Raw genomic sequence first — 21,745 nt, 5'->3', positions numbered from 1 at the left:
GGCAAAAAACACAGGCAGAGGAGAGAACAGCAGAGATGACTTTCAGTTTCAATTCAGAGAGCAGACTAGTTTTCAGCACAGCACTCAGAGCTTAATACAGACAAAGAGCACCTCCTCTATACAGGGCAGTTAAGCTAAGCCTAAACTATGCCCAGGCTCCTTCCAGTTTCAGTTTCCAAACAGTCCTCATTGGCTGACTTAGTTGCTATGCCTATTCATTGGCTGACCTTGTTACCATGTCTCTGCCAGTCATGAATTCTCTGACACATTATTAGTGTTTCAGGACTGTATGTTAATGGGACTTTTATTTATTTTCTTTATATTGTTTACATAGCTTTTCTAAGCCATTTTCATCCTTCTGATTGAAGCTGCACAGAATACAGTCCTAAAAGAGAGCCCTGCTTCTAATCCTGTATTTTGTACCTACCGGTTGTAATTCTTGAACCAGCCCCAAACCATCTCATGTTATTCACCATGACCGCATTTCACTTGCCAATTTCTACATTATCAAATCTCTTTCAGAGCAAAGAAAACATGTGCTGGGTTGGGTTGGGTTTTGCTTTGCTTTGTTTTGATGCTTTCTTAATTTTTGTTTTGAGGGAAAGTGGCAGGCAAGCTTTATGCATTTCAATCTACTAAATGTGTGACAGACAGGCAGGTACATAATAGCACATGATGCCCTGAAATAGAAGGATAGCTAAGATATTCTTGGATTCCCTGTCATTAAATATTTCCTCACTGATAAACAGGACAATTTCAAAACACTTACAAAAGTGAGTTCAGAAGAAAGTACCATGAAAATGTTGAGGCCCAAATGAAGGATTGTTTGCAAAAGATTCTGAAAGAAAATATTATGAAGGATGCCAGTGATGATGTTGTTTTGCCTGATTGGTCATGAATCAAACAGTGCAATATTACTAACTGTGTTTGGTGTTCATATTTTGTATTGTGCTCTGTGGGGATATAAAATTGCATGAAATAAATGGCTTTGGCCATGCTGATATTTCTGGGCATTGAAGTCCACACTCTGTAAAACTGAGGAAGGCTGAATTAGAAATATTTCTCTTCATAAGCATTTGGTTTGGTTTTTAAAATTGCTGTTTCGAAGACAACAGAAAAATCATTCATAGTAAACAATCTCCAAAATTTTAAAATTTCCCCAAAATATGTATATCGTGATGAAATAGGCAAAATCTGTACTGTATATTTTAGATAGCTTTTCATATAAATAAGAAACATTAAGATTTTTTTAAAAACTATTCTTAACTTTGTCTTTTACCACTTTGACTGTCAAAAGATTTTTTTTCCACCTCTATTCTGCCTCTAACTGGCCAAGAACATGAGTCTGTTTTATTTCTTAAAGAGCATTCCTTATAAGCAGGGGAGGGTGATGGTCCTGTACATTGCTAGGTTTATAAACCTTTTAGAAAATACTTAGAACTTTTCTGCAATAAGAAAATTATCATATCTTACAGAAAGCAAATTCATGTGGAATCCATGATGCTTTCTGGGATTGGTTGTTTGCTTGTAGCCTCACAAGTGCTGGTAAGTGTGGGGTTTGCTCCCTGTTCATATATACCTGAAAATAAGACACTGTCTTATATTTTTCTGAACCTCGAAATAAGCGTTTGCCCTTATTTTTGAGGGGGTCTTATTATTTTGGGGCGTGTGGAGCAAGATGGGGCTCCTCTTGCTGTCTTACTGATTTCCTGTGGTTAAATATTTTCGGGGAGGGCTTATTTTCAGGGAAACATGGTAATAGCTTAGCCCTTCTGGTGTTGTTGGGGGTGTGGTTTACTCCTTGGTAGTTCCTTGATTGAGTATTGTTTTCTGCTTGATTGTTTGTCTGGTGTTGGGAAATTCATGTTGAACATTAAGCAAACATCCTAACACCAAGATCAAATTGATAATGGAGGCAATTACCGAGAGAGGTGATGAGTTCTGCTTCACTAGTTCTGTTTCTAGCAGAGACTAAATAGGCATTTGTCTCGAAAACCTTAATTTAGTTTGTTGGGTTGAGTAGAATGTTGACCTCGCCCTAAATGGCTTTTCTAATTGTGTAATTCTAGGTAAAACCAGTAGGAAAATAGTTCTTACAGGAGGGGCCAACCTCGGAAGATAAATGTTCAATGCTGGCTTTCAAATACTACTTCGTAGAAGATGCTTGATTTGCCTTTCTCACTTCAATTTGAGATGAGGGTGGCCAGTTTTGGTAATTTAACACACAGTTCCGTAATGTGATACAGCCAAGGTAGAAGTCAACGGAGAGCTCCATGATTGCTTAGTACAGCTAGTCCTCAACAACCACATTTGGGACCCAAATTTATGTGATTAAGTGCAGGTAGTCCTTGACTTACGACCACAATCGAGCCCAAAATTTATGTTGTTAAGTGAAAATTAGTTAAGTGAATTTTACTCCATTTTACCACCTTTCTTGCCACAATTGTTAAGTGAATCACTCCAGTCGGTAAGTTAGTAACCTGGTTGTTAAAAGAATCTGGCTTCCCCATTGAATTTGCTGGTCAGAAAGTCACAAAAGGTAATCACATGGTCCCGAGACACATCAATGGTCTTAAGTATGAATCAGTTGCCACGCCTTTGAATTTTGATCACATATTATGGGGATGCTACAAAGATTGTACCTGTTGAAAAATGGTCATAAGTCACTTGTCAGGTTTCCAAGTAACACCCCCAACGAAAGAAGACTCCGAGGCCAGAAGTTCCTCAAAGTTCCATTTTATTAGAGATGTCATATTGACACATCTGGGAAAACCTCAATCTGAAAGCTTCCAGGTTTTCCCCACCCAAAAGAAAGTCCAAGTCCCTGCCCAGCACCCACATGTCCATCACATGGTCCAATCAAAGCACCGTCCCAACTGGAGATGCCTCCCAGTCATGCCATTCCAGGTGCAGGCTGAATGTCCTTGACTCTCAGAGAAAAGAATGTTATTATGACTACATATCTCCCCAGTTCCATACAATCTCCCCTCCCAGTTTCCCACAAAACTAAATTTGGCAGCCCTGAAGATCCAAAGTAAAAGATGGCTTCCAGGACTGACATCACTTTTTTCAGTGCCGTTGTAACTTCTAACAGTCACTAAAATGAACTGTTGTAAGTCAAGGACTACCTGTATGGCGATTGTTAAGTAATCATGCCCAATTTTGTGACCTTTTCTTTTTACTGTGGATGTTAAGTGAACCACTGCAGTTCTTAAGTGAATCACATGGTTGTTAAGCAAACTCAGATTCCCCCCATTGACTTTGCTTGTTAGAAGCTACCTTGGAAGGTTGCAAATCGCCTGATCCCAGGACATTGCAATTGGCAATTGGCACATATTTATGACAAATGCTTGAAATGTTATCACATAGCCATATGGATGCTATGACAGTTGTAAGTGTGACAAGTGGTTGTAAGCAGCTGTAAGCAGATTCAAATAATTTAACCAGTTCGCCCAGGGTCAGCTTGGCTGTCGTGGGAGGCGTGGCCCATCCCTTTCCTGCCACACATGTGGGATGAGCCTCCCGCGATGGCCAACCTGATCCTGGGCGTACTGGTTGTTAAATTACACACACACACACACACACACACACACACACACACACACATGCTATCAAAGTGGATCCTGGGTGCTGCACTGCAATGGAGAAACGGGCAACAGAGCAGCCGGCACGAGAGGAGGAGGAAGAGCAGGGAGAAGAAATGCTCATGCCGGCTGCTCCGTTGTCTGTTTCTCCATTGCAGGGCAGCGCCCAGGATCCACTTTGATAGCGGGATGTGTGTGTGTGTAATTTAACAAGTAGTTTGCCTGAACCGGTGCGAACTGGCTGAATCCCACCATTTAAGTCACTTTAAGGAAGATCAGTTCTGTTTCCTGGGTCCTGCATTAGCACTGATATTGGTCATCCGAGCAGTCTTATGTTATGCCCTGAAAAAATATGAAAATAGTTCATGTGGCTGGAAGGATATGAACATGATGACAGATCTTCACATTTTATTCTATTTTATTCTGAAAATACACTGTTCCTTCTCCAAGAGAATAGTGTGTATTCCAAGATAAATATTCATTATTCTACTGCAATGTACCAGGTCATTGTAAATCTCTACAGGTTTCTGATTAATTGGGAGCAAAGGCATCATTATCCCATAAATGTCTTTTTAAAAAAGCTTTGTACTTCCCTGAACCTTGGCATTCCACTGAGGAGTTATTGTTTCTTCAATAATGCAATTTGGGTTGTGCTTATTTTGGCTCTCCTGACCTCAGTTTGCTATTAAAGTAATTGATGGGTGGCACAGGCCTTGAAGCCTGAGAGTCTCTACTTTCTTTGATCTGCTGAAAAATTTCCCAGCTATTGATTGACTCAGGAACAGCAGTTGTAGTTTTTGTTTTGCCATTAACCTGGGGAGTAGGAGACCGGCACCTGTTTCCTGGTTTCTGGCATTGGAAACAAGATTCCTGATAGCCCTCACTTGATCCGTCATATCACATTAATAATGGAGGAAACTGTCAGGAAATTGTTACTTACCTAACTAGTTGGCCAGGCAATATATAAACTAACTAAGTATGTTTGTAGAAAGGCATGATATTGCTTTAAGGCTGTGCTGCATCGTGCAAGCATCTTGGTTGGTTGAGCTCTGTAGCCAATGACTACTAAATTATGGCTTGTGGGGAATCTACAGGGACGCTATAGCATTGTAACCTGATGACATGCTGCAACTGAGCTTTATGATCGTTGCTTGATCATGGCTAGTTACTGATTTCTCAAGATACTGACTGTTGTGAATTGAACTGTGTTTTGCCGAACTGAAAAAAGACCTTGTTTGTTGTGCAAGTCTATGTTGGTAAGAAGACTTGGTATTTGTAACATCCCTGACTGGCTTTATATGTGCATGAACTGGAATTGTTTTTGGACTATGTCTTTGCCTTTTCCCTAAAAGTAAAGGAATATCAAAACCCAGTTTATCTGCAAGTGACTGTTATTGTATACAACCAGTCTCAGTCATTTTCATGCGTAGGGTACTCTGCTCAACAGTCCACAACCTTGGTTGTGAACCCAGATTACCCTTAACAGAAACGTTCCCAGAAAATAGGAAAACTAGAAAATAGGAAAACTAGACCCAGAGAAAGGTAGAATTCCTGCTCCATTCATTCAAAATGAATGGAAGGGGGAATTAGGGGAAGCTGCAATGAGTTAGGGCAGGGGTGTCAAACTCGTGGTGTCACGTGATCCATCGTGACTTTTTTGCCCTTCACTAAACCGGGCATGGGCATGGCCAGTGCGTGAAGCATTCAGCCCACGAGTTTGACACCCCTAAGATAGGCAGAAAGGAGGAAACTAGGCAGTTCATGCTTGCTTTAATAGAAGTGATGGAGGTTGCTGTAGCCTGCATTCTTTCAAACTTACAGCCTGTGATCGGTGGAGAAACTGTTCTCAGGACTGTGTCAGTGAATTGTTGATGGAATGCCATTGTAATACCTGTACAAAACAAGTTTCAAAACTTGTGGGATGTTGCACATTTTTAAAGAAGAGAGTGGACAACCGTTTGCCTGAAAATATATAGGATTTCCTACTTGAGCAGGGGGTTGGATTAGAAGACTCTGTTATTCTGAGAGGGACATTTCAGTAGCTTTCTAGTAGCCTTGACTCAGAAATCCTCCATACCAATATAGCCATCTTGTCCATCTAACTCAAAATTGTTTCCCCCGAGACCAGTTCTGTATGTATATTTTTGTTGTTGTTAGTTGCAAAGTCGTGTCCGACCCATCGCAACCCTCCAGGCCTTCCTGTCCTCTACCATCCTCTGGAGTCCATTTAAGCTCACACCGACTGCTTCAGTGACTCCATCCAGCCACCTCGTTCTCTGTCGTCCCTTTCTTCTTTTGCCCTCAGTCGTTCCCAGCATTAGGCTCTTCTCCAGCGAGTCCTTCCTTCTCATTAGGTGGCCGAAATATTTGTGTTTCATCTTCAGGATCTGGCCTTCTAAAGAGCAATCAGGGTTGATCTCCTCTAGGAGTGACCGGTTTGATCACCTTGCAGTCCAATCTGTATGTATATAGCATGTGTATATGTGTTATGTATGTGTTTGGGTAAATATATACACTTTCTCTTGAGAGCAGGCAACAGCTTTTCATTTTTAATGTGGGCTGGTGTGCTCGCAGTAAAAAAATGACAATAAAGTTATCTCATCTTCTCCAGGGATTTTGCTCTTTGCCCATTATCTGCTACTTTCTCCTAGAGAAGCCAGAGTGAATAATTCAGGGTTGGGGAGCTGGAAACATATTTCTTGAAGTCCTCATAAGATGAATGCATTTTACTGACTTAAGGAAGTACAGGTAGTCCTTGACTTACGACTACAGTCAATCCCAAAATTTCTGCTGCTAAGCAAGACAGTTGTTAAGTGAGTTCTGCCCCATTTTACAACTTTTCCTGCCCCAGTTCTTAAGCGAATAGGGTGGCGTCCTGAGCTCCGTTTTCATTGGCGGAGGGTGGCAGGAGGCCATCGCAGCCGGAAACGGAGCTGGGGAGCCCATTATCATTAGCACTCTGGCCACCATAAGCACCCCAACACGAAATGCCCCCCCATATCCCCCCCCAGGTCAAACACAACCCTGACGCAGCCCTCAATGAAATCGAATTTGACACCCCTGATCTCGAAGCACCAGGGCTGTTTCCCTTTCCACCGATCTTAGACGAAGGGAATCTTAGGGAATGAGAAAAAAGACCTTTGAGCTTTTGATTTTTCCAGCTGAAAAGCTTAAGGAATAAATGCACCAGCTGTAAACTGTTTTGAGGACTTTTCCACTTGCCGGAAACCACACATCAGCAGGTGTCAAAACCTAGCTGAGGTTTTTTTTCTATCTGCCCCATCAGTTTTCCCCGCCAAAAAAAAAAAAAAGAATTAAAAATTAAAAAACAAACATAACATTGCAGGGCGCTTGGACCTTTCAACTTGTTCTTCCCTGCCTGCGAGCACATTGCAAATAAATGACAAAGCAATCTGGGAGGGAAAATTCATTCAGACACCCCAAGCATGCCAGCGAGCCAGTTTATACTTGCTGCTGCTGCTGCTGCTGGAGCACAATAAAGTTGAAGCTTCCGTGAATGCCTAATCGGCTGCCGGTGGACGAAAAAAGAGGCTGGCAAAAGAAGGGTCTCTAATGAAAGCGTGAATTGCAAACCCCCGAGAGAAAGAGAAGGTTTCGCTTGAAAGGCGAAGTGCAAGAAAAGAAAAGGAAAGAAAACCAGCCATGTGAGCGGGCAGACAAAACTGTTTACTGGCAAGGGAAGTTGTTGACGTGGTAAGCAAAACTCCCCCTTTGCACACGGGAAGGGTGGGCGGGAGGAAAGCGCACCTTCAGAAGACGATTTAGCGTTGCAGGGGATTTTAACTAGAACTCCAGCTTGTCCTACTTTGCTCCGTTTAGCAACGTGCTTTCATTCCACTTTGTTTACTATGAAATTAAATTAATCATCGGATTGCTCTGAAGGGGGGTGGAGGAGTGTTATATTTCTCTCTCTCTCCTGGTTACACGTCTCCCTCTCCCTCACTCCCCACCCCTCCCTCTCTTCCCTTCTCCCTCCTTCCCTCACTCTCTCTTTCTCTCTCCCTCTCTCTTCCCCTCTCCCTCTTTTCCTCCCTCCCTCTCTCTCTCCTCCTACCCCTACCTCTCTTCCCCTCTCCCTCTCTCGCTCTCTTCCCCTCTCCCTCCTTCCCTCCCTCCCTCTTTCTCTCTCTCTTTCTTCTACCTTGATTCTGTACCTCATCCTTTATACCAGGGGTCTCCAACTTTGGCAACTTTAAGATTTGTGGACTTCAACGCCCAGAGTTCCTCAGCCAGCTTTGCTGGTTCCTCAGCCAGCTTTCTAGGAGTTGAAGTCCACAAGTCTTAGAGTTGCCAAGGTTGGAGACCCCTGCTTTATACCCTCTGAAACCATGGCATCTATTGTTTTTTTTTTTAATTGGGATTGCAATTAAACAAAGAGCAACTGGGAAAAGGTAGCATTCCCAGTTAATTTGCTTGATGCATTTTAAAAGTTAGTGAAATTAAAGATTGGATTAATCCAGTAACTTTATATTGATAATGTTTACGGCAAGTATAGTTGTGGTGGTAGTGGGAGTGTAGATGTTGTTGTTGTTGCTGCTGTTTTCCCCCCTCTTCTGTAAGTGGTTTCTCTCGCCAGTTAGCAGACGCTTGAAAGAAAAATTAGGCAATGAATATTTCTATAGACATAGATACGGAATGAGATTAAATTCTTTACTCTTGTTAATGAATTGCTTTCATTTCACCACCTCGAATAGATAACAGCTCCAAGGTGAAACAGTATTAAAGGCAATCACGTTATAAGCAATTTTCACATTTGCTTAGCGAATGTGAAACAAACTGGCAGTTTTATTGGATTTGACCTGCGTTCTGCCTTGATAAACTGGCTGGGACTAGCCAACTGTTGAGATAATATCTGCAGTTCATAATTGATATTGTTTTTAATGTTAGGAATTTATAACTTCCCACTGTAAGGAATTAAATAATTTTTAATGCCTTCTAATAAGCCATGAGATGAGTAAAAAATTCAGTAAATGAATTTTTCTCTGTCTGGGAAATGGGTAGAAGGACATTTGCTTGACCATAGGGGAAGCAAGAAGTTATTTCATTATTTGAACAGCCTGGCTGGCTTGAGGCAGAGCTTCGTAGTATAATTTCTAAAAAGTAGTTATAAAAAAAGCTTGCAAGAGCTTTAATATTTAATATTTGTAATTTGTTTGCCTAATCTCATACCCACTGAGGCCACCAGTATCTCCCACTATCGATCTACAGGACCAATAAGTTTAAACGTTGAATCATTTACTTGGCCTCAGATTCCTCCCTGTTAAAGGGATCTAATCCCCACTCACAAGGGATTGCATTCAAGGATTTGTATTAATTGCAAAATAAAAAAAGCAAGGATTGTAAAAATGAGTCTAGAAAATGGGCCATATTAGCCAGTCAAACTGTCTTCTTTGCGGGTTTTTTTTAATTTGCATTTATATCCTGCCCTTCTCCAAAGACTCAGGGCGGCTTACAATATGTTAAGCAATAGTCTTCATCCATTTGTATATTATATACAAAGTCAACTTATTGCTCCCAACAATCTGGGTTCTCATTTTACCTACTTTATAAAGGATGGAAGGCTGAGTCAACCTTGGGCCTAGTGGGACTTGAACCTGCAGTAATTGCAAGCAGCTGTGTTTTTAAAACAGACTGTCTTAACAGTCTGAGCCACCAGAGGCCCCTCAACCTCTCAGAGGTTGAGAGAAGTATGTATTTGTAACTTCCCATTAAGGGGGAAGAGGTATGGTCTGCGTATAATTTCCTTTAAAGAAGTATACAGGTAGCCCTTGACATACAACAGTTCATTTAGTGATCGTTTGAAGTTGCAACAGCACTGAAAAAAGTGACTTATGACCGTTTTTCACACTTACAACCATTGCAGCATCCCCATGGACAAGGGGTTCAAAATTCAGACACCACGTTTTGTAGATGTTCATATAACTACTTAGCAGGATGGGGAAATCAGAAACAGCATGGAACAATTTGGGGGAACTGGGCTTGCCAATTGCCTTATGGAAGTTAAAACTTTGAAAACATAAGGAATGGCTGGAATCCTGAGTGTTCAAATTCCATTCTGCAACGTGTTGTTTTAGCTCCCATTTAAATTTCATGTGCTTTGGATATAAATGCCAGCTTTCATCTTTTCTCTCTGTCAAAGTTTATTCTGTCAATCCCACATATGTCTATGTGGATATTTACCTGCATCAGTAGGAGTTGCTTCTAGAAAGAATTAGAAAACCAGCTAGAAAACAGAAATATAAAGACCAGGAAAAATGTTTGCTTGGGAATGCTTAATAAATAAATGGATCTAGAAACTTACTTCAGAATAATCATCATATGCTCCTTTTGAGCAGTTTATCATGACTTACCAAACGTTTATCATTCCATTTCTATAGGATTAATTAAAACATCAAAAAGCAGAAGTTTGCTGAATAAAAATAAAAGGCCAAAGAGGAAGATAGTGAGTCAGTCCCACTCCAGTTGAAGACCTGTTGTAATTAATCATCCAACTTCTAAAAAATGATTAGTATTTTTAGGGCTTTCCAAGTTGCATTATCTTGAACTGCTTGTTAGATTCCACTGCACCATGTCTTTATATTGTTCAGAAAAGGATCCACATAATTTCCACTAGAAAGGAGGCACCTCATGTCCTTCCAGGTTCTCCTTAAATGATAACTTCCAGCAGACTTCGCTGTTGGCTATATAGGCTTTCTGGGAATTCTAGCATCCTGTTGAATAAGGCATGAATATATTTGTACTAGATGTGGTGCAGCACATCCATATTCCTGCCTTTTGGCTACCTTACTGCCTTTTGGCATAAGGTACTGCCTCTTGTCTGTTAAGGTAGCTTCAGAGGTGGGTTTCAGCAGGTTCTGACCAGTTCTGGAGAACCGGTAGTGGAAATTTTGAGTAGTTCGGAGAACTGGTAGTAAAAGTTCTGACTGGCCCCGCCCCCATCTATTCTCTGCCTCCCAAGAACCAGCTGATCGGGAGGAAATGGGGATTTTGCGGTATCCTTCCCCTGGATTGGGGAGGGAATGGAGATTTTACAGTATCCTTTCCCTGCCATACCCATAAGCTACACCCACCAAGCCACACCCCCAGAACTGGTGGTAAAAAAATTTGAAACCCACCACTGTGTAGCTTGGATAAAAATTGCAATGAGGATACGTGTCATAAGGGCTATAATGTGGATAACCCCCCAAAATTTGCTTCCTAGTTCAAGGTTTTCGAGGAGAGCATTATTTTAAATGTGATATTTTAGTTTAAGACTTGCAGTACGGTTCTCATCTATTTCCTATGTCCACATGGCAAGAAACTGCTTTCATTTTCAGCTCTCTGGGTCAGAAAAAAATCTCTGAGGCCCGTAAAAGAGGGACACAGGGATATATGCAAAATACTCTGGATTTTTTTTTCCTGAGCATGAAATGTTCTGGTTCAACATCACAATTGTTGCAGTTTCCGGATGGGTTATCTGTTACTGGAAATGTCCCAATCATTCCAGAAATACTTTTTAGTTTGAAGTACCTGTTTTCTACTTGAAACAGGTGTTTCCAGCTTGAATGATTGCTGTTTGAAGCTTGAAACTTTTCCAGAGTGGTCAGAATAACTCCACAAATTTTTCAAACAGGCAGCAAGGTGTTTTGAGCATGGAACACAGTATCATACATTTGAAATGTTTTGAATTTGAAGGACTTTGTGCTTCACTCAAAGGCTGCCAATCACCTATCCCTAGATGCTAATATTTCTATAATTCTATAATGCAGATTTATAATTCTATATTTCTATAATTCTATAAATCTTGGTTAAGAATAATTATCCATTCTAACTATGGTAAAATCCATGTTAATTTTGTAATCACAGTCTTTTGGATAGGCAAGAGTCTGAATTGAGATATATTATTAATCAATTACAAAGATTCACCATTCAGAATGCCTTCCGTTAGAGACTCTAAAGTAAGCATCTCTATAATTCTACATGAAAAATCTGTATTCAGAAGTTTAGATTAAGGATTATTCTAGTTTAGATTGTAGTAATAATTTATTTTATTCCAAATCAATATAAATCTCCAACCAGGTTTTTTTTCTGGAACTCTGACAATAAATGCATTATAGTTTGTTTTTTAACATGTTAAAAACTGCTGCAGCATGCATCACCCATTAGAGTAAAGACATAATAAAGAGAATGTGAATTCATAATATAATATGAATTATTATAACTCTGTAATAACATGCTATAACACTATAACATAATAGTGTAATTGAGATTTTTGCACGTTGGCATTAGCAAATATCCTGAAATTCCCCGGGGTTTAGGAAATGTCAGAATCATTAAAAAGGTGTAATAAAACTGTAATTTATATAAATACTGATATCCAAGGCAGAAAACTTTACATCACTGCAATGATAACTAAGATTTATAGACTGCAATGCTAAACAAAATCAAATTGTATTATGGCTTACATGCATGAATTAAGCTAACATTCAATTAACAAAGCATTGCTATTTTAACAAATCATAATAGTGTTTTCCACGAATCCAGTAATAAAAATAAAAATCTTAAATTCATGTGAAATTCAATTTTGTGAAGGACCGTTTTACTATTTTGCTGTGTATACCCCAAAAAGATAAACTGAGGATTGCAATAGAATATTACTTTCTTATCAGGGTGATTTAATGTGAAGTTTCTTGATATTCAGGCAGTATAGATAGTTTTCACTTGTGATTCTGATTGCAATGACTTGATGCATGCAGTGAAAAATTAACACTTCAAATTCTTCTTTACAGACATGACCACATGACTTCGGGTGCCCACACATCTTTCAAAGCAGAAGAAATGGCAACGGTCGGTCATTTAACAGTTTTATGATCCAAGTGCTACAAGCAATATTACTCATTTCATATTTGCTTCCTTGTTTTGCAGAATCTTACTGATGATCAAAACATGATACTTATAATACTGCACATTTAATACACTATGTTGGGAAGCATTGCCAATTTGATCCTAACCTATTGAAACTACTTTAAAGGATAAGAAAGAGACCAAGTTAGCAGGAAAGAGTCCTTGTATTGGTCCGTTCTACCAGGTCACAGAGAGTGGGCATACTCCAGGTCCCTTTCCTCAAACATTGCCATCTGGTGAGATCTCACATGCACACCAGTAGTGGGTTTCACTTACCTTCGCTGCCGGTTTGGAACTGTGAGCGCGCGAATGCCTTGCTTGCTTAGTTCATGCACGGCGCTTCTGTGCATGCACAGAACCTTCTACGTATGCGCAGAGCATCCATGATGACATCCAGGTGAGTGGGCAGAGCCTCCCACCACTGCCGCTAACGGTTCGCTCGAACCAGGAAGAACCAATAGAAACTCACCACTGATTCACACCTTCTTCATAGCCACCTCAAATCTTTTAAACAGGTCCCATCTGAGATTCAGTCCCCATATCCCTATGCTGTTAGCTTTCCAGAAGGCCATGAAGACTTGACTCTTCTCCCAAGCATTGACCTAGGACAGGGGTCTGCAAATTTGGCTCTTTTAAGACTTGTGGACTTCAACTCCCAGAGTTCCTCAGCCATTTTTGCTGGCTGAGGAACTCTGGGAGTTGAAGTCCACAAGTCTTAAAGGAGCCATGTTTGCAGACCCTTGACCTAGGATGAAGTTGAATTGGACAGCAACAATATGGATAGTTCTGGTGCCTGGTGGGAAGGATGTGAGCCGTATTATTGTTCTTACTGGTTTCTGAAGGTACAGAGTGTAGACATTTTATTAGTACATTTATATCTTCTATGAGGTAAGGGTGGAATAAATATAGTCTCTCTCATCCTTATCCTTTTTCATGTGGTAAGTTAGATGAAAACTTAAATATTTTCAGTGGGTTTAGATATTTCCATTGAGTTTCATGGCTGCATGAAGATCAGAATTCTTTATCCTGTTTGATCAATCACCCCAGCAGAATAGATGCAATTAAAACATTGATTGTACAGTGCCTGCACTGTAAGAAACCCAGCTGGGGAATGAAGTTACAGACAGTCCTCAACTTAACAACCATTCATTTGGCGAACATTTGAAGTTACAAAAGCATTGAAAAAAAATGATTGACATGAGCATTAACAGCATTCCCACAACCATGTGATCAAACTCCAGGTGCTTGGCAAGTGGCATGTATTTAAAATGGCTGTAGCATCTGAGGGTCATGTGATCACCATTTGCAGCCTTCCCAGATGGCTTCCAATAAGCAAAGTCAATCGGGAAACCGGATTTCTTTTATGATCATGAGATTCACTTAGCAACTGTAATAATTCGCTTAACCAAGGCAAAACCAAGGGCCTCTGGTGGCTCAGCAGACTAAGTCTGTCTGTTATTAACACAGCTGCTTGCAATTACTGCAAGTTCAAGTCCCACCAGGCCCAAGGTTGACTCAGCCTTCCATCCTTTATAAGGTAGGTAAAATGAGGACCCAGATTGTTGGGAGCAATAAAGTTGACTTTGTATATAATATACAAATGGATGAAGACTATTGCTTAACACAGTGTAAGCCGCCCTGAGTCTTCGGAGAAGGGCGGGATATAAATTCAAATATTTTTTTAAAAAGGTCATAAAATTGGGCGTGATTCACTTAACAACCACTTTGCTTACAGTGGAAATTCTGGTCCCAATTATGGTTCTGCCTCAAGAACTACCTGTAGTAATTGCACTCTCATCAATGCCATTTAAAGAAAATTGACAGGAAATAAAACACAAGTTCTGTATCCAATTTTTCAGCCCCTTTTTAATATGTAATAACAGGTTCAAAGTTTAGAACTGACAAACCGTGGTGAATTTTAGCTCATGCATGAATTTAAGATTTTATTCGGACTCTATTCGAAAAGTGATGTCAGCAGAACAAGGATCCATAAGAAGAGTTTTCTTGCTGGTATTTGTGATACAATTATTAAATTTTTAAAAATATCTCCAGCCTTTTTTATTTTTTAAAAAAGCCCGCTATTTTATTAATTAATTATAATTGTTACTTTGCTCTGATTTCGTCTTTGGTTTCTTCTTATCTTCTACCCTTCAATTGTTCTTTTATTTGTATTATGGATCCCATTATTTTCTTATTTATGAATTGCCTGTGATCCTTTTGAGGATGAATGGGAAACAAGATAAACATTTATAAATTTTAAAAAATGGCATAAACATCCTTACGCCATTCGTTTCTTTGTTCTCTGTTCCACTCATGAGATTTCACTGTTAGGGATAGCGAAACAAACATTGTCTTGACATTAAGAAAATGGTCCCAGGGGTTGAAGGAGATGCTCTTCAAGAATTTTCTTCTGCACGTAGCTCTGAATTTGTTTTGCGGTTATGTCATACATGCAAGTCAGAGATGGTATTCAGCAGGTTCTGACCAGTTCTGGAGAACCGGTAAATACCACCTCTGACTGGCCCCACCCCCATCTATTCTCTGCCGCCCAAGTCCCGGCTGATCGGGAGGAAATGGGGATTTTGTAGTATCCTTCCCCTGGATTGGGGAGGGAATGGAGATTTTACAGTATCCTTCCCCTGCCATGGCCACCAAGCCACACCACTAAGCCATGCCATGCCCACTAAGCCACGTCCACAGAACCAGTAGTAAAAAATGTTGAATCCCACCACTGATGCAAGTACACCCACTCTGCCACTGTCATAATTATTCTAGACTCTCTTGGTGACTACAATGCATATGTCACAACTGGAGGATATCTATAACCTTTGAATGATGAGAACAATTCTTTCAAGCTAGGGCTTTAGGGACCTAGTGAGAAATTATTCTACCCACCTGTCATGATCCCCTTCATTTCAAAAGAACTGCCGGGACTGTCTTTGGAAATCATCAACACAGTCGGTCCACTTTTTCTGACCTTAATCTAATATAGTGATTCCATCATTTGTGAGCCAAAGACTAAAGTCTGCCTTTAAAAAAAATTAAGCTTAGCTTTTGCAAACACCTGTCATGTTGGCTCCTTCCCCCAAATATTGTCATCTCATAGGGAACCAGGAAGCATGTTTTTTCTGTGGCAGCCCCTGCCCTATGGAATATCTTGCCCCCTGAAGTTCCTCTCAAACCCTTTTAACTTTCATTAAGGCTTTAAATACCTGACTTTTCCTTCCAAGTGTTGGAAGAAGATTGCACAATGAATGGCATGTTAGGATGGATTGGCCCCAGGTTTTTGTTATTTTAAATGATTTATGTTTAAATTGGTTGGGTTTTATAGTTTTTCAAGTGGTTTTACATGCCTTTTAATCTTCGATTGGGAGTTCCCTGAAAATACAGATGGCTGTTTTAGTGTTTCAAATGAATAAATAAAATATTGTATTTGTTGGAACTGGGGGGGAAGGGTGTCTTTCCACCTGCTGTGTCTGCTAAAGTCTTCTGTAAGGTGCAGGCACTGGAGAATTCCTGAACATTACCATGTCCCCAAAGGGCAGTCTGATTCCTAAACTCTGCTGACTAAGTAGATGGGAAAGCAGGGCAAATTTAATTACTTGAGTAGCCTGTAATGGCAAGGAAGATGTTGCTTTGAGAGCAGATGAAAATGCTAATTGCCTATTGCATATGTATATAATCAGGGGTGGGCTGCTGGGGGTTCGCAGGGGTTTGGGAGAACCTCTAGCTAAGATTCTGTGCAGTTCGGAGAACCTCCAAATCTCACTCCTGGCTGGCCCCGCCCACCCCTCCCCTCCCAGGAGTCCCCACACGGTCCATTTTGGATGCAGGTAAGTGCAGGGTGCACGTGGAGGCTTGGGAAGGGCGAAAACTGGGCCTACTGGAAGTTTGGGAATGCCGGAAAAGGAAAAGGACTGTTTCTGGCCTCCAGCAGGCCTCCAGAGCCTGGGGAGGCCGTTTTTGCCCTCCCAGAGGCTCAAGAAAAGCCTCCAAGGCCCAGGGTGGGCAAAAACGCCCTCCTCTGCCGTGATTCAGGAGGATGACTAGGCCATGCCCACCATGGCCACCCTCACCCAGCAACCAGGCAGAGAACCCCTAGTTAAAATTTTTGAAGCCCACTCCCATATATAACCATGATGTGTATTCCCAGCTTTCTCCTGCTTTCCCACCTGGTGCTTTAACCACAAAACTAAAGTTCTGTATTCCAAGATTCCATGAAGAAGTTTGATGATAATCAGTTAACACAGTGATTCCCAAACTGTGAGCCGCGGCTCCCCAGGGAGCCGCGCCACTGCCACAAGGGCGCCGCGAAGAAGCAGCGTCCGCTCCACACGCGGTGCCGCGAGATCCCAGACGCACAAAGCTGGACACGGCCGCAGCAACCGGGACTCGCACACCGCAACTCGGGACAACTCCAAAAGCCAAGGGACCCCCACGCAGCCGCACCCACACCCCCCGCGGGGCAGGCCACAGCAGGCAGGAAGACGGCAGACGCCGACGACGGACCAAAGGAGAAGCGCGAGCTCCGGCCCCGCCCGCCCGCCTGAACCACAGCGCCCGCCCAGACCCGCTGCCTGACGAAGCAATGGCGCACCTCCCCTCCAGTCTGCCCGTGACGCCACTGGCCTCCCAGACCACCCGACACGCTGCCCAACACGGCCGCGGCCACCACGCTCGACGGCATCGGGAAAGAGGGGCTGCGCAGAAAATAGCAAAACCACCCCGTTGGTTCCTCCCAGGTGAGCCAGGCTGGAGGCGAGAACAGCCACCTCCTCCACAAGGCGGAGACCCGAGGGAACAAGGGGATCGCGAGAGGCCAAACTCCGAGACCGAAGCAGGGACCCCCACGCCTGGGAAAGTTCCACAGAGGCCGCTCCCATCAAAGGAGACGGCGCGTCCATCAGCAAAACATGAGTATGCCAAACACTTTGTAGAAACAGACTTTTTGATTAAACTCACATACCTATGTGATATCTTTGAAAAGTTGAATGTGTTGAATCTCTCTTTACAAGGAGGCAATATGCACATTTTAAAGTTAACAGAAAAGATTTCAGCTTTCAGAAAAAAATTCAGAAAAAAAGACAAAAATTAAAAAAAAAATCGGATGTACCTATTAAGGGAGCCGCGGAAAAAATCCGAAGTGTTATGGGAGCCGCAAACCGAAAAAGATTGGGAACCTCTGAGTTAACAAATATTTAACCAAAACAGTTAGCCAAAATATTGTTGGCTCTTGGACCCAGTATTACAATATATCCTTATTTGTATTTTTCTTTCAATTATGTACATTCCTTTCCTTTCCTTTCTTTTCCTTTCCTTTCCTTCTCCCTCCCCTCGCTTTCCTCTCCTCTCCCCTCCTCTCCTCCCTTTCCTCTCCTCTCCTCTCCTTTCCTTCTCCCTCCCCTCCCTTTCCCCTCCCTCCTTTCCTTTCCCTTCCTTCTCTCTTCTCCCTTCCACTTTCCTCTTTTCCCTTCCCTTCCTTTCCCTTCCTTCTCTCTTCTCCCTTCCACTTTCCTCTTTTCCCTTCCCTTCCTTTCCCTTTCCCTTCCTTTCCCTTCCCTTCTCTTCCTTTCCCTTCCCTTCCCTGGGTGGGAAAGGAAAGAATTTATGTTATGTTAGAATTTATGAAAGAATTTATGTTAGAAAAACATTATTGATATTTGTATATTTCAATTTAATTTTAATGATTGTGATAAATCCAAGAATATTTTTTCCCCATTCAAGGAGAGCATGTCTATTCATTCAGAAAATTGCTTTTCAGCTGTAATGTTCAGAAGCTATAATTATGAATTTCTACTCCATATTTGTTGCAGATGTGGCCAATTTTTGCATCATTTGCCTTAATTGTTGAAGAGTTTAGAACTAAATTAAGGTGTGCTAAAGCAGTTTATCTGCAAGAGAGAAAAATGTGCAAACGTTGAAATTAGGCCACTTCTGTAGCCAAGATACTATTAATATTACCATAGAAGAGAATTGAAGTAAGAGATACTGTAGCTATTCAGTGCTTTTACTAGGTTGAAAAAAAAATCTGTTTTCTTCATTTGTTCTCTTTGTAAACCCAGACATGCAACTCCTCTTTGCCCTCTGAACCCACAAATAAATTCCTTGATGCAAACATCGCTGATGTGATGGACAACACGTCAACGTGGAATGAGGAGCTGGAAAATGAGCTTTTAAAAGGTAAATTCATACTCTGCTCTTCATTGTACATGACCTGCAAACTCTGGGTATGAAAGTGGTACAACTCTAAAACACATTCATATATTCAGCTAGTCCTCAGTTAATGACGTAACGTCTCCTACCAAGTAACTTAGTTAAAAAGTGCAATGTCATGTGAATGCAGCACTCAGCCACAGAAACTCGGCACTTCTAGGCAAGAAAAACCAGATGCACAGGGACAGTATAGGTGCTACCTTGCTCAATAGTGGTAACTGTGAAAGGGATCTTGGAGTCCTAGTGGACAATCACTTAAATATGAGCTAGCTGCATAAACAGAGGGGTAGAATCAAGATCACTTTATAATGCCTTGATAAGGCCACACTTGGAATACTGCATTCAGCTTTGGTCGCCACGATGTAAAAAAGATGTGGAGACTCTAGAAAGAGTACAGAGAAGAGCAAAAAAGATGATTAGGGGACTGGAGGCTAAAACCTATAAAGAACATTTGCTGGAACTGGGTATGTGTAGTTTGATGAAAAGAAGGACTAGGGGTGACATGATAGCAGTGTTCTGATACTCAGGGGATGCTACAAAGAAGAAGGAGTCAAGATATTTGCCAAAGCACCTGAGGGCAGGACAAGAAGCAATTGGTGGAAACTAATCAAGGAGAGAAGCAACTTAGAACTAAGGAGAAATTTCCTGACAGAACAATCAATCACTGGAACAACTTGCATCCAGAAATTGTAAATGCTCCAACACTGGAAGTTTTTAAGAAGATGTTGGATAGCCATTTGTCTCAATTGATGTAGGGTTTCCTGCCTGGGCAGGGGGTTGGACTAGAAGACCTCCAAGGTCCTTTCCAACTCTGTTATTCTGTTCTGTTCTATTCTAGTCGCCATTGTTAAGTGTGGGTCATTAAATGAGGATGTCACGTGATACTTTTAATACTTATAATACAATTATGAACTGGCTTCATATTTGTTTTAGGAAGCTTGCAAAGGAGATTGCAAATGGTGATGACGTAATTGTGTGCCTGTGTTGAGTGCCTGATTTACGATCGTGTAACTGCAGGGATACTGTGACACTTAAGCGTAAGAACTAGTCATAATTGCCATTTGTTCAGCACCATTATCAGTTTGAACAGTCGCTGAATAAGCGGATGTTAAACAAGGACCACCTGTAATGCCACTGTGGCCTACAGCTGGTGCTTTCCGAATGTGCGAAACTTCAGTTCCCAGTCAGTTTACTGGCAATGCTTTCCAAGAATTCTGGAGTTGAAAGTAAATGTGTGTATAGGACAATAGCCTGGGGCAGACTGCCCTGTAGTTTCACCAAGATCCTCTGAGCAGAGTAATAAATGAATTAGATAATCACATAATGGGATTATTACCTTCCAATGTATCAATAGTCATCCTGTTTACCTTCAGGCGTTAATGCAATCTACCCAGACAAGAACTGACACTCGTCAAAAATTTTGAGTGCGTCCTTTAGCTACAGTGGCGCTACTGTTGCTGCATGGGGGACATTAATTGGGTGTCGTTGTCCAGGAAAACTACCAAAAAACCCACCACCAATCAACATATAGTTAGTTGTATTAGTGTTGTTTGAACAGACTGTATTGAATTGTAAGGCTGAATCAGTAGAGAATGAAAGATAGTCCTTGAGACGCAGTTCGTCTTCTTTCTTGCTCTGCTTCCTCAAAGCTTCATCTTCTTGCTGTTTTAACATTGTGTGTGGTTTCTGTAGTACATTCTGTGCAGCACTTTGGTAATCCTCACTAACCACCCAAATAAAGACAGGAAAAGCACTCCCTAAAAATAAATGGAGAAGATTAGATGTTGTGGGAGCAGCCATAATAATCCCTCCAGAAACTTCAGGACTCTCTTAAACTTTCTGATGCTTCTCCTTAATCCTTTCCTCCATGTTAAAATATTCAGATATTCCTATTTTTCCTCACAGAGCAGAGACAAAAAATACTCTCTACTTGGGTGTTCATATTTTCAGATTTTGAGCCCACATTTCAGTGTTTCTCAACCTTAACAACTTAAAGATATGTTCAACCTTCAAAGCAAGCTGGAGAATTCTGGAGGTTGAAGCCCACATATTTTAAGATTGCCTAGATGGAGAAACACTGGCATAGAGATTATGGCTAGGGATAAGGTGACCTCACCAGAGTACGCAGAATGGGCCCATTCTTTTCAATTTTGGGGTTGAAGATAAGGGGTAAAATAAATGTTTTAAATCCCATTCATGGAGAAATGATACCTGGCTTGATCCTTAATTTACACTGAAAAGCACATAAAATGTCACTGACAGTATTGTCAGGTTGTTACTGAATTTCAGTGGTGTGATTAGATGGTTCTTCAGAGGCAAGTCATTGTAGGAGAGTTAAACTTTTGTTCTTTTGAAGTGTTTATTTTTGTACCTCAGTTAAATAATTGATATGGAAAGGGTTATCTTCTCCCCCTAAGTGAACTAAGGAATGTTAGGTGCAGGCTAACACACGCAGCACAAAAAATAATAATTACACCTTGCATCCCCAAGGTGAAAATACTTTGCAGATTAATCTCCCAACATTCTTGGCAGTTAGAAAATGTTCTTGAAATCAAATTAGATTTAATATTTAACTCAAAGGAAAAGCCAGCAAGCAAGTATACATTGTTATTCAAGTATATCGTATGTAAGGATGCAAATGAATTCAGTTATGAATTCTGCTACCTGCTTTCAACAGAATGTGCCATAACAAGCACATTAGCTTTAAATTAAGATTAGAGAAAAACCAGTAGCACATGGAACAACATTCATTCAATCTAATATACTGATTTTGTAATGTTTTCTATTGATTTTAACCTGTTTTAACTTGTAAGAAAATTGCATTTCAGTAAAAAGAACAAAAGCCTCATAGAATGATTGAGAGAGAAAAATTGTGTGTTTAAAAATGCCTCTGACAGTGTGTATCAAAAGCTTTTAAGTATATCTGTTACTATGCTGGTGTCTTAATTAAAATATATAGGGGATTTTATTTTATGTAGAACAATAACTCACAGCAGGTTGATCTATGTCAATGTTGAAAAATAAAGTTAATTCCTTCCTTCTTC

The 21,745-nt window shown here is 41.0% G+C and overlaps 1 protein-coding gene across 2 annotated transcripts in view; it reads left to right on the top strand.

Annotated features, from left to right (window-relative positions):
• Positions 1-21,745, top strand: part of EXPH5 (exophilin 5) — a 68,406-nt gene that overhangs the window by 39,539 nt on the left and 7,122 nt on the right. The window contains exons 1-3 of one of the 2 annotated variants that reach the window (XM_058185004.1): positions 7,048-7,298; positions 12,374-12,431; positions 18,551-18,668. In XM_058185004.1, the coding sequence (XP_058040987.1) occupies positions 12,384-12,431; positions 18,551-18,668 (166 nt within the window). In that variant the 5' untranslated portion in view covers positions 7,048-7,298; positions 12,374-12,383. Of the gene's footprint in view, positions 1-7,047; positions 7,299-12,373; positions 12,432-18,550; positions 18,669-21,745 lie in introns of those variants that run through there. The other variant, XM_058185003.1, reaches the window with a different exon arrangement.

This window comes from Ahaetulla prasina, chromosome 5 (genome assembly GCF_028640845.1).
Source record: "Ahaetulla prasina isolate Xishuangbanna chromosome 5, ASM2864084v1, whole genome shotgun sequence".
NCBI lineage: Eukaryota > Metazoa > Chordata > Lepidosauria > Squamata > Colubridae > Ahaetulla > Ahaetulla prasina.
This window is presented reverse-complemented; position numbering and strand designations above follow the sequence as displayed.